Source organism: Haliotis asinina, chromosome 6 (genome assembly GCF_037392515.1).
Source record: "Haliotis asinina isolate JCU_RB_2024 chromosome 6, JCU_Hal_asi_v2, whole genome shotgun sequence".
NCBI classification, from domain to species: domain Eukaryota; kingdom Metazoa; phylum Mollusca; class Gastropoda; order Lepetellida; family Haliotidae; genus Haliotis; species Haliotis asinina.
In genome coordinates, this window is record NC_090285.1 from 41132282 (window position 1) to 41144574 (window position 12293).

Consider the following 12293-nt stretch of genomic DNA (forward strand, 5'->3'; position numbering starts at 1 on the left):
TTTAAATAATGTATGTATTTACCAACTCTTTATACCACATTAATTACATATCTGAACCGAATACAGTGAGTTTATATTTGAAAAACATAAGAAGAAAAACATTCGCCTAGAGTAAAGAACGAAAGTAAGGAGTGTCACGCATGAGAAAATGAAAACGAAAGTTGAAGCATATTCAATCACGTGACAATAAACCATTTGGAATTTGACGTCACCTGGCCGATTATGAAAGAACTCGTAATCAGTTGGTATAGCTTCTGAATCGTCGAGGTGACACATCAGTTGGAGGTACGTTAATTTCTTGTCATCATAAAAGAGGACTCCATTGTATAAAATGTCACGTCAGTTCATCATCAGGTTCTATATAGCCCATAGAGTACGAACAAGAGACTGTATCGTATCGTTGATTTCAATCCAAAGCTTGCCATTGCTTATATACTTAGTTCGTTGTATGGTATCGATTTTTATTCTTTTATTTCCAAAAAGGTTTGGAGAGTATGAAAGACGAAGTAAGGCTAAATAAAAAATGTGAAATGTTTCTCGGGCATCGGCGCGGAACTTTTATTTGTGCGCGTAACAGTTTTGTATTGCCATTAAAAAAATGTTTGACTTTTACGGGTCGCGATCATACATTTGTCCACTGTAAGAATCAGCGTCTGTGTGACTGAATCTACAACTCATTAACACATGTTTAACTTCCCAAGCTCTATTTCTGAGAAAATAAAATAAAAATGTGTCTGTCCCTCTTCACCTTTCTTCTATCAAAAATTAAGAAAACAAAGACCTATCACCCTCGTCGCCTTTAAAAAAATGTGCACGAGAAACATTTAATTACTTATATGAAACGTAAGGAATTTCGTTGAAATGAAAGTAGTGTGGCCTTCGATATCAGTGATGCATGGATTATTTCCCTTGTGTCGTCTGCTCGTAAACACAGGAAGTGAGTCCATGATATGCTTTTCGTTGTGTTTACGTGCTACTTTGTGTGTGTATTTTACACGTAATATATCTTTCCATCCTATGTGCATATGTGTATAACATACACACCATACTATATGTGATGATGTCATCAATATATTTGACAGTTCTCAGAAGGTGGCGTTTTAATCGCTCGTACTTTCGTTTTACGTTCCAAGTTTCCGGGAAATTCGCAGGGTTAATCGAGGCTTCGACGAACGGGGCGAATGAGACACGATGACGAAGACACTGTCGAGGCTGTTGGGAAGCTGGTAGTTTGATAAAGGTTTGGTAGGTTTGTTTTTCTTAGCGTGACATTTCTGTATTTTCAGAAGCAGCTTTTGATTTCTAGCACTAGAATCTATGTGTCAAATATTAGGGCACCCGCGGCACCATGACTGTCGTTCATGTTATGGGGTTTAGTTTAGTTTTGGCCTACACTTTGTTATTTGTTCTTATTAACTACTAAGTTATATGTGTGCTTTTTGAACAGGTCAGACTTTGCTGTTATCAGTATTGATTTTTTTTGACAATGGCATTGGGCTCTATGCTCTCAAAAGTGCCCCTTGATACCATGATCGTAGAATATGCTTGGTGTATTGAGACATAATGAGGCAAATGGTTTGGGGAGGTTAAAAACAAAGATAATCTCATATGGGCTGTAAGTCACCAATGAACTAAAATAGCACCACATTATATACAGAGCCTTTTCCAGAGCATTCCAACAGGGATGTAAGACGTGTTGCGAGTATTACAGTAAATCTACATATCGTTAAATGCTAAAAATTTTAGCTATTCGCTTCAAATACTTTTTGATATTTTGCATGTCAAATTTACCCCAACTTTCCACCAATGTTAATTTGCTATGTTAATTGTCTTGGGAACTTACAGTCATGTGCCATAATTATGTCATAACATGGCAGCCATGTTTGAGGGCAATTTTGGCAGAGCTTTAAGGAAAGTGAAAAATAGGGGTTACTTACCCTTCACAGGAAAGTCTGGTTGGTTAATATTTAGTGATATGACTTATTAATCCTCACAGCTCTTATCCTTCATCATTCTCTTCCCACAGAGATTAGTAGTCATATCTTTCTAAAAACCTCTGTTTTAATACGGCCATATTTCACAGTTCTCATAAAATCTAGTGGCAAAGAATGGCAGCAGATTTATCTCCCCTTTTTCTGTCCAATCAGAACACGTATTACATCGACCTATATTTAATTTAACAAATGCAAGCAATGTGGAGAGACAAATATGACATGACTGAGTTATGTCTAGAAGAAACACTTGAGTATCGTGGTTGGGAAGAGGTTCTAGTTTTCACGACGCATGTGGAAATTACCGAGATCTTGCGAACGATCACTTTTGAACAAGATCACTGATTGCACTACTAAATCTGATTGCCTCCAATCACGAGTCTTGAACACTCGCACAATGAAAGGGTCGTATTAGAACAGACGTTACGTAGGACGATATGACAAGTAACCACTGTGGGAAGAGAATGATCCTTCGTGGAAAAGACAAATACAGTGCCTGAATATGATGGAGAGGTATGGCTTGCCAAATCCTGAGAATCTGCTGAAAAGGTTCCTCTTTTGTTTTGATGATGTGGGCAACTCGCTGCAACCTGATTTTGACCAATAATCACAAATCTTCAATAATGTTCAAGTCTGGTGATTGTGATGGCCTTTGTAAACACTTGATATTGTTTGTTGTTTTCCATTCTCTAGTGAAACGAGATTCATGACATGGAGCATTGTCATCTTGGAAAAGATAATCATCATTTTGGAAATGTTTTGGCAAGAACAGGAAATAAATAGTCAACTAAAATAGAAACATACTTCTCACTGTTGATAGTTCCATCAATTTGAACCAGTGTACCAGTTCCATGAAAGGAAATACACCCCCAAATCATGACAGACAGTGCTGGAAATCACCTGGTACCAACACAAGAGGGTCTGTACTCCTCTCCAGGTGTTCTCCACACAGAAATTTTCTTATTTTTTCCAAGGTCCACTTGACTGTCATCACTAAAAATCATTTTGCATCAATTTCTTTCACCTTCCCAGTGCAAACGTGTCCACACCATGCCATTCTTCTCAGTCTATTCACAGAACTTACTGTTAAATTCTTTCTAACAAGCCTTTTTCTGTACTTGAGTTTGTACAAAATGCCTCTGAATAGTCCTTTTGCTTACTTTGATCGGTAATCTTTCATTAACAATACCTGTGATGTCTTCAAGAGATCTCCTTCTGTTAGTTTTAACAGTTCTCATTTGCACACGGTCTGCCCTCTCTGTCAAAAGTGGAGGTCTACCATGTCTGGGTCTCTTTTCTTCATCTTTACCCATTTCAATCCTTTTCAAAAACTAACAAATTGTACTTTGATCCCTCTGGACAGCATCTGCAATATCTGACTGTTTGAATCCACTCAAATTCATTACTATAATTATTTTTTGGACCTCCTCTGACAAACTTGACCCTCTATTCCCCATCTTGTCAACTTGACCTTGACTTTGTTTATATGCAGCAGACGACTAGATTTATTCCCCTTAGGCGACCTGTGATCTCTAAAAATGTACCCTGTAAAATTTGGGGCCTTGTTGTTTTTGTATATATGACACACCAGGCAATTTAATTTACCCATCCTACTGGCCACTGCCAGCTGGCAGGCATTTTATGGCATAATTATGGCATATCATTGTAAGTCTAACTGAAAACAAAATAACTGACTCTTTAAGGTTCATTAATTTCAGCTAGATATCACACTTGTTCACTGTGAACATATTTGTCCTTTGTTGGAGTTCTTGAAATTCGGGAATTCATGAAATAATTCTATTTCTTTTAGTCATTTTTGTATGCATTGCCTAACATTTGAAACCATTCAGAAAAAATGCCTAAAATATTGTATGTAACATTTGCAAAGGTTCATAAACATTCTGCACTTATGTGATTTTGTTACAGATCATGAAGTGCCAAGGCAAGACACGAGACGGCAGCCTTTGTAATTACACGAGTGAGACAGATTATATGTTTTGCCCAGAATGTGGCAAACCTCCTGAAGAGCCTGACATCACAATTTCATGTCCTGGGAATGGTGACCAGCCTTGTGGAAAGCCAATCACATCTAGCTTTAAGTTTTGTCCCGAATGTGGATGGAAAATCAATAAAGAAATATTCACCAAGAAAGATGTAAAGAAATGTCCTTCATGTAATGCAGATGTGGCAGAGGGGCAGAAATTCTGTTCAAATTGTGGAAAAGGGCTGTTATCTATAGATGTTGAAAAAGGTGAGTGGTAAGCGCTAATGTCAGTATATTCAATAAATATGTAAGCGTGCTGATTCACCATGTTGAAGCAATTGTATAGCACTTGCATTTCTAAGCCCAGATACTCTTATGAGATTTGATGTATCACTCTTTGATGACATAATGTCTGAAGGTTCTTATGTATTGTCTTTTATGATTACCAGTAATTATTGACATTACAATCTTGTACAGAACTTTGAATACTAATTTTATATTTCAGAAGTTGTATTTGTAGAACCGCTGTATTTGTCCTTTGGTTCTGTATGCTGTAATAGAATACAACAATTCGGCGACCAAACCTGCTATCCCAGCCAGCATGACAACTTGTACTTCTTCCACCATCATCAGATTCTGTGCAAATTCTCACTTTCGAGTAGATGTAGGTTTTTGTGAATAGTGGATGTGAATGGTGGTGCTGACATTTAATGAATGCCAAACAATACTGTCACTTGGAAAGTTCAGCCCCGAAATCATGCCCACAGACCCTTGTTTTGGTGGAAAATTGTTGTTTTTACAGATGAGTTCAGGTTAGTGATGGATGTCAACGTGCCTATAGACGCGTGGTAAAATGTCATGCACAGGCCTCTGTCTTGGAGAGGAATTGCTTTAGTGGTGGTTCCATGATGATTTGGGGTGGAATAATAGCATTCCAAAGAACTCCTTTGGTGATTGTTCAGGGCAACTTAACTGGTATGGACTACAGGGATCAGATTCTTCGACCTGTGGCAGTTTTCTGCAGTGTCATGGCCCTGGATTAACACTCCTACAGGAGACTGCCTGCCCTCAAATAGCACAGGTTATTATGGATTTCTTGCAACACCACAACGCTGACTTATTGCCTTGGCCTGCAAATTCCCCAGGTCTCTCCCTAATAGAACATGTTTGGGACGAGATGGATCAACGTTTACACCGTCTTCCTCATCTGCCAGATAACGTCCTTGACCCTGCTACAGAATCTGGCGTGACATCCCACAAACCTGTCTTGCACATTTGATAGGCTGTATGCGTTGTCGATGCACTGCTGTTCTCAATGCCAACAGTGGACATACACGTTATTGAGCTTGTGACATGGTCGTTCCACCCCTGTACCGCTTGTGGGCTTGTGAGGTCATTGTGATTAGCTTTTCATTTGAAATCCTCTTGACTTGTTATGGTCTCATGATCCTTCCATTAAAGTTTTTATGTACCTTTGACATTGCTATTGTTTTTATCAAGTAGGATAATATTTTGACAATGCAGAGTTTCTTTATGTGCCTAGTATATATATGGTTACACTGAACTTGAATTTTTCCACTTACATGGGGAATCCAACAGGAAACCTTATGCAGATGAGTTGCTTGTAGCTCATTCAAACAGTAGCTCTAAACTGTGTGGAACATTTTACAAAATCTAGTTTAGAACAGCTGACTGAAGCAAGTGGGTATATTTACATTAATGAGTCTAACCTTCTCATGGGTAGAAAAGCAAATTAAGTTCAAGCAGGCATGCTCGCACTGTCCAGTCTGACCAAGGCATTAGTTTTCTCTGAGGAAATCAAAGCCTAAGATCATTGCCTTGTACTTGATCACTATTGAAAAACTATGTTCATCTCCAATATTGACTTGTCTTGTTTCCACCATGGGCATACAAGTGATCAACCCCTCACTGTGATCAACTGATGTGTACAATCATAACAGAAATCACAGGTCTATGTCATCATGACAAGCCATGAACATGAGGAATCACATTAGTTCAAGAAAAACCTTTTATGTATTAGTTCAAGAAAAACCTTGTATGAAGATTTCTTAACATTCCACTCACTTGTTTACAATGGCCAAGACGAAAAAAGAAGTGGTCATTGATGGATAAGGTTCAGAGCATACACAAACTGTTCTGCCTTTCACATTTATGTGTGTCTTTGTGGGGCATTGTGAAAAGCTCACCATCTGGGACTTGGATTCTGGGACCCATTTATCATCATGGTGTGGCAGGTGCCCTTTCTCATAGCTTCATCATTGTCAAGTAGGCAAGAAATCATGTCACTTTGGATGGGTCAGTCCCTGAGAGCTTGTGTAAAGTTCTGCTGACATCTGTTCTTTTGATGTGAACACAAGGTCAGCTTGCTTGTGAATAAGTTGTAGATATTGTCTAGCTACAGTCTGTTGTAATTTGCAACCCACCTTCAAACTGTGGGATAAAAGCAGAACATGAGGTAGTATAAGTTTTAAAATTTGAGAATTTTAACTGAAAATTAATAATCTTATAATACTTATTCCTTCTCAATTGTTGTAGTAACTTGTACTCAGTCCCTGGAGAACAGATTACAAGATCAGTTCTAGCTCCAAGACAAAAGAAAATTCTCAAAATGACTCATTTGGGTGACACAAGTCATGCAAAGCAAGACACATATTTTGCACTGACTCCAAGTGACTACCTACAATGGATGAAGCAGGGATGTGGTTAAGGCGAGATGTCACAAGATATTAAGAACTTTGTTCAGTTTTTTCCCTCTCCATGGTGAAAAGAGCAAGGGAAAAGGCATTAGTTTTCCTTGTCCTGACTCATACTTATTGTGCTCATCATCTGTTGTGCTCATCATCTTCTATGCAAATGATAGTGGACTTCTTCAATCCCTTGTAGTTCTCTTGAAAAGTTTGTAAAAGTTCATTCACCCATGAGTTCCCTCCCTTCAACTCTTCCCCTCCTCCCAGCCCCCCATGGTTGTCACTCTCTTCATAGCCCAAGGGAATGGCTGGGTGAGCCCTGGAGTCCAAATTAAGCTTTCATCCTATGTCAAAATTCTTAAAAATTACCCATATTCTGTGACATTTATTCATCATAATGTAGTTTGTTTACATTTGAAGAAATCTTGCAATGGCTGCTGGTATCAGTTTTCAGTGGCTGATCCTGCATCCAATGCCTGTCATTCATCATTCATTCATTAATTCATGTTCTTCCAGTTTGCATCACAGATACTGTATTGATTTATCAGACATTATTTGTGTTACATCTATAGACATGTGAAAGACCAGGTGAGGAAGTCATGTCAACCCACTGGTGATATTCAGTGAATAAGTTTAGTTTTACGTTGCAGTCTACATTCATGGCGAGATGATCGTCCCCTGCAACCATGACAGCTGTTCAACTGAGCCTTCAAGACGAGCCTCCAGCAATGCAGCGTCTGTCAACAGAGACAACACCAGCATAGCTTCATTGCAGCCGCAAGAAGACACATTCTTAAATGCTTCATCTATGCCATTAGTTCCAGCCTACAACGCAGAGCTTTGACCTGGGTGACTTCATGAAGCAGTTTGCATTGCAGTTGGTGGCTATGATAAATAGAGTGTTGTTTTGCCAGAGAGAGAGCTGCACATAAGAACCCTATGATGACAATGTTCAAAGATGACATTTGCAAACACTCACATTCAAGAAGATCTTCACATTTTGGACATTCAGCCGTCATTGGGGAAGAGAGAGAGGAGGTTCCATGACCATCCCTGAGACTACAGGAGACTATTATGTCATGTCAGTGAACCCTCAACGTCCAAGAATATCAGGCAGAGAAAGAAGAAGTGAATCCTATTCAAGATCCTGTCACTGCACATCAGAATCCTGCAGTTCCCACAGATATGGATCAGCATTGTCAAGGGATGAAAACGACAGACATTTGGAGAAGGATGAATGTTCGTGAAGGGAAGGTTTGCAGAAGGAAGGTTCACGAAGTCACACTTAAGCTGACCTAGAACTATCTGAGGTAATTTACAGATGAAGAGGGCAATTACGTCCTCTCAGAAGCTGAGGTCATATCTTGGAATGCAAACAGCTTGGACTTGGTGTACCCCTCCAAGGAGTCAAATGCAGTATTCACATACAGGATGCTGGAGGATGACTTTGACAGCCTCATGATTCCACCAATGGAACTGATCTCCAAGGTGTAGCCAAACCTCTGTATAATGTTTGAGAAAGTAACCCGTACCAGAATCAACATGTACCAACATTCAATACTAAAAATGTCTCTCTGCATCTCATGGACCCTTTCATGAGGGTACCAGACCTGGATGACAACTTGAAGTTGATCAATGAATCCAGACTGGTGAGATCTATGATCAGCAAGGCATTGATATCCAGGTTCCAGGACGGCAAGACTGAAGAGGATAGGATGAACCTATCAGCGTTACTATAAACTCAGAAGAAGGATCAGCACTTCATGTCTGATCACCTGGCATCAGTGTCAGTGGGTATTACAAACTTCAATGACAAGGCCTACTATAGACATGTTCCTGAAGTGACAGGTTCACCAAACCTCTACCAAGAGCTCCTTGGGTGCTGCCTACTTTCTTCAGTGGGGAGATTGACAAAGTTGCCAAGGAGTTCACTCACAATTCCAAAGAAGTCATGACAATCAAGTCCATCAACATGTTGACCAACGTCATCTGTCAAATGTCACAGTCATACAGCAACAAGTCAAAGTTCTCTGGAGTACTGAAGGTGAAGGAGAAGAAATACTCCAGAGTCAGGAAGAGGTCCTTTCGTCACCCATATGGAAACAGCAGAGACTTTCAGGATGGCGTTCAAAATGACTGGACACTTCCACCCCCAGCCATTCCTGTACAACTGTTGACTGTGGGTGGACGTCTACAAAGGTGCTCTGAAAATTGGGGAATATTAGAGCACGACTCCTAAGTACTGAGAGAAGGCTACAGAGTGCAGCCGAAGGCCACACCATCATTGAACCTCAATCAGTTCGTCTCTAAGAGGCAGAAAAGCTAGAAAAAGCTACGCTTTGCTATTGGCCAAGAACACCTTAGAAGTGATAGATCAACATCATCTAACACCCAGCTTCAAGTCCCCAACTCCAAAGAGAATATTCAACCAAGACTTTCTATTCAATCCAGAGAAATTCAAGATGATCCACCTGCCTCTACTCAGACAACTCGTCTATCCAAAAGATTACTAGATCAGTAGAGACCTACAAGACGCATATCTGCACATCCCTATTCATCAGGAGTGAAGAAAGTATCTACAATTCCTGTTCAGAGGTCAACACTCCCAGTGGAGTGTCCTGCCGTTTGGTATATCATTGGCCCCGTGGTTGTTTACACAAGTGACCAAGCCCATTGTCACCTATCTACATCGTCAAGGTCTACACAGTGCCTTCTCCCTGGACAACAAGATACAAGGTCATCAAGAAGCCAATCAACTCAAACTGCTCACACAACTGGGGTGGCTAGTAGATTTGACTGAGTCAGAATTGGAACCAATGCAAGATCTTCAGTTCCTGGGAATAAGGTCACAGAATATTGTTGGATCAACATCCAAGCCATGATTCTGCAAGCAGCCATCTTCCATTACTACTACCAACATGGCACTGTCTCCTTGGTTTACTCATCTCATCTTCATCTTACTTGTAAATCAGACAAGTTACAACCTATGGCTTTACTTTTTCTCAGCTTGAAAATGTTACTGTGTGCAACTTTAATTTCACTGAATTTGTGTTCAGATGGGTCATGTTATCATGTTTAAATGTAATTAACACCATAGTAATTGGACCGCCATATTAATTTTGTTAACAAATATCTACGTATTTTCTTCCTTTGTCTGATTAAGTAATGTGTGTCATGTTTTGTTTTTTAAGACAAGGACCAAGAAAAGAGGCAAGTGGCAGATAAAAATGCAAATGTCCCAGAGAAAGAAGAACCCACAACAGTTAGCAGTTCTGCTGGAATACAGCAGACAGCTGTAGAATCTGTCGCAGCTGAATTGGTGAAGAACCAGCAACAACAAGCCATATCAGGTTTGTGTGTTTTGAACAGTTTTATATTATATTCTCAAAGACCTCAGGGCTGAATGTTTTTGTAAAATATTTAACAGGTATTATTTATGTGTTGTCAGGTTTTATCTGAATTAATTATGTGCATTATATTTTTTAAGACAAAAGCCAAGAAAAGGAGCTTATGCCGGCTAAAACTGCAAACGTGACAGATACAGCAAGCAATCCTGCTGGAATACAGGAGACATCGGTAACAGTGGAATCAGTGAAGAACCAGCCGCAACAAACTCCTGCTCCATCACCGAATGTGGGATATGTAACTGTTGTGTCAGCACAGACTTCACCAAAAATGAAGAGGAGAAATTCAACTGAAATAGGAAAGGAATCCAAAAAGGCACGGGCCTCATCAGAAGTTGGAGATGCTTTCTCTACAGACTCCACTGTTGCCAAAACCACAGCAGTTCATGTTTCGAAGGCAACTAGTGCTAGTGTTACTTTCAGCACTCCAAAAACATCAACTGCCACTGTACATGTGAAATTAGAGAGTTCACATGTTGCTGGTTCTGAAGATGCTGACAGGAATGAAGGTGCTGATGGTGTGCAAAGAAACCCAAACCCCAATGATTCACAGGAAAACTATGAGAGAGAAAGCAATGTGAACACAGTGAATGATAAGAAGAATATGATTAAGAATGAGGCAGAAATATTTCGTGCTTCTGATTCTAACAACTCTAATATTAAAACAACTGAAACCCAAAGTCAGACAGGCACTGTTCCTGGCACAAGGAATACTACAACTGATAACAAGAAGAAAGAAGGTTCTCCAGATGTCAAAGATCAAGAAAGTAAAGACAAACCGCCTGATCAAAAGCCAACATTTAGCAGCATTGTAGCAAAGTCATCCAGTGACAAAAACAAACAAGGTGCTCAGGTATGTTGGTATAATATCTACCTATTCTAATGGGTCAAAGGCCTGCCATTAATTAAGTTTTTTAACCAGTGTTTATATATAAATAATTTGTGCCAGTAAATCCTCCATCCACAGTATCATTATTTGAAAAGAAAAGAGTTGCCAAACGCTTCATTGTACAAACACAGAAGGAAAACAACAATGCCTGAACATTTTGACAGGAGCATTCACTTCTTCCTTACATCATATCCGTCTTTCCCATGCGTGATAAGGTCTTGATTGGACAGGAACAACATTATCATTGTAAGCATAAGAAATAAGACAGAGTTAGTTCAATGGCCATGAATTTCTTATTATTCTCCAAAGAGCATGTTTGTGGGGGATATGGAAATTGTCCGTTATGCTTCAGTTCAACACATGAATTGATCACTATTTCTTTGAGTATCAGTATGTATACCAGTCATGCTCTGAACACTGTTTGTGTTAATTTGAGGGTAGGATTAAACAATAATACCATAGCAAGGGTATTTTGAAGTTAAAAACTTAACAAAATTTCATATCCCATAGTCTTCGTGACTTCAAAATGGCTCTGACTGACTATGCTAAGTAATCTAAACTTTTGTTTGGTGAAAGTAAGATCGGTATGGAGAATAATAAGAATAAAAAATTCTAGTGCACACCCAAATATGTCATAGCTATAAGATGTGCATTTTGTGATATTGAAAATCTTCTTTTTGATATTACTTTACTAATGCCAGTCAGGATTTAACATAAAGGAAGACAACTTGTAAAACGTGATCAGTTGGTAGTCCAGATATTCCATCCTATGCTTGATTTAATCCAAACAAACTCTTAGTTGCAGGACAGGAGACAGATTTTGAAGATTTATAATTAATTATTTCCTTTCTCAAGGGACCTCCACCAAATTTATTAAAGGGGCACTGATGCAGAGTGAACAATGTTTCTCGCCAACCGGCTAATTACGAAACCAAACTGCAAATTGATCAGCAGCCGCTCCCTCAACCGTGATGGACAAAGGGACTGGACTCCTGTCCATATTAGCAGAATTTCTTCGCCTAAACAGTCAGGAGGTCGGATGCCCATCATATGCCGTTATTTAAAAATATCCATGGTATTCCTTGTCTGATCATAACAAAATATCCCAGCTGTGTAGTTGTTTTTTTTTTGATGCTTGGATGGTATAGTGACTGATCCAATTTGATCCTATTTCTGTGTTTTTAACCTCGATATTTAATCATGTTACATGAAAATATGATGTCTACAGGCACGTAGCAAGCCATTTGTTTCATAACCCTAATTAGTTTCAGTCTGAAAGATTGCAAAGCTTTATATTAAGATAGTTTTGAGTGTTGG

At 39.2% G+C, this 12293-nt stretch overlaps 1 protein-coding gene across 1 annotated transcript in view; it reads left to right on the forward strand.

The window, feature by feature from the left end:
* Nucleotides 1-185: 185 nt before the first annotated feature.
* LOC137287002 (E3 ubiquitin-protein ligase rnf213-alpha-like) overlaps nt 186-12293 on the forward strand; it is a 130059-nt gene continuing 117951 nt past the window's right edge. The window contains exons 1-5 of the mRNA XM_067819079.1: nt 186-285; nt 1134-1245; nt 3918-4242; nt 9875-10033; nt 10171-10940. Of these exons, the coding sequence (XP_067675180.1) occupies nt 3921-4242; nt 9875-10033; nt 10171-10940 (1251 nt within the window). The 5' untranslated portion in view covers nt 186-285; nt 1134-1245; nt 3918-3920. The remainder of the gene's footprint in view (nt 286-1133; nt 1246-3917; nt 4243-9874; nt 10034-10170; nt 10941-12293) is intronic.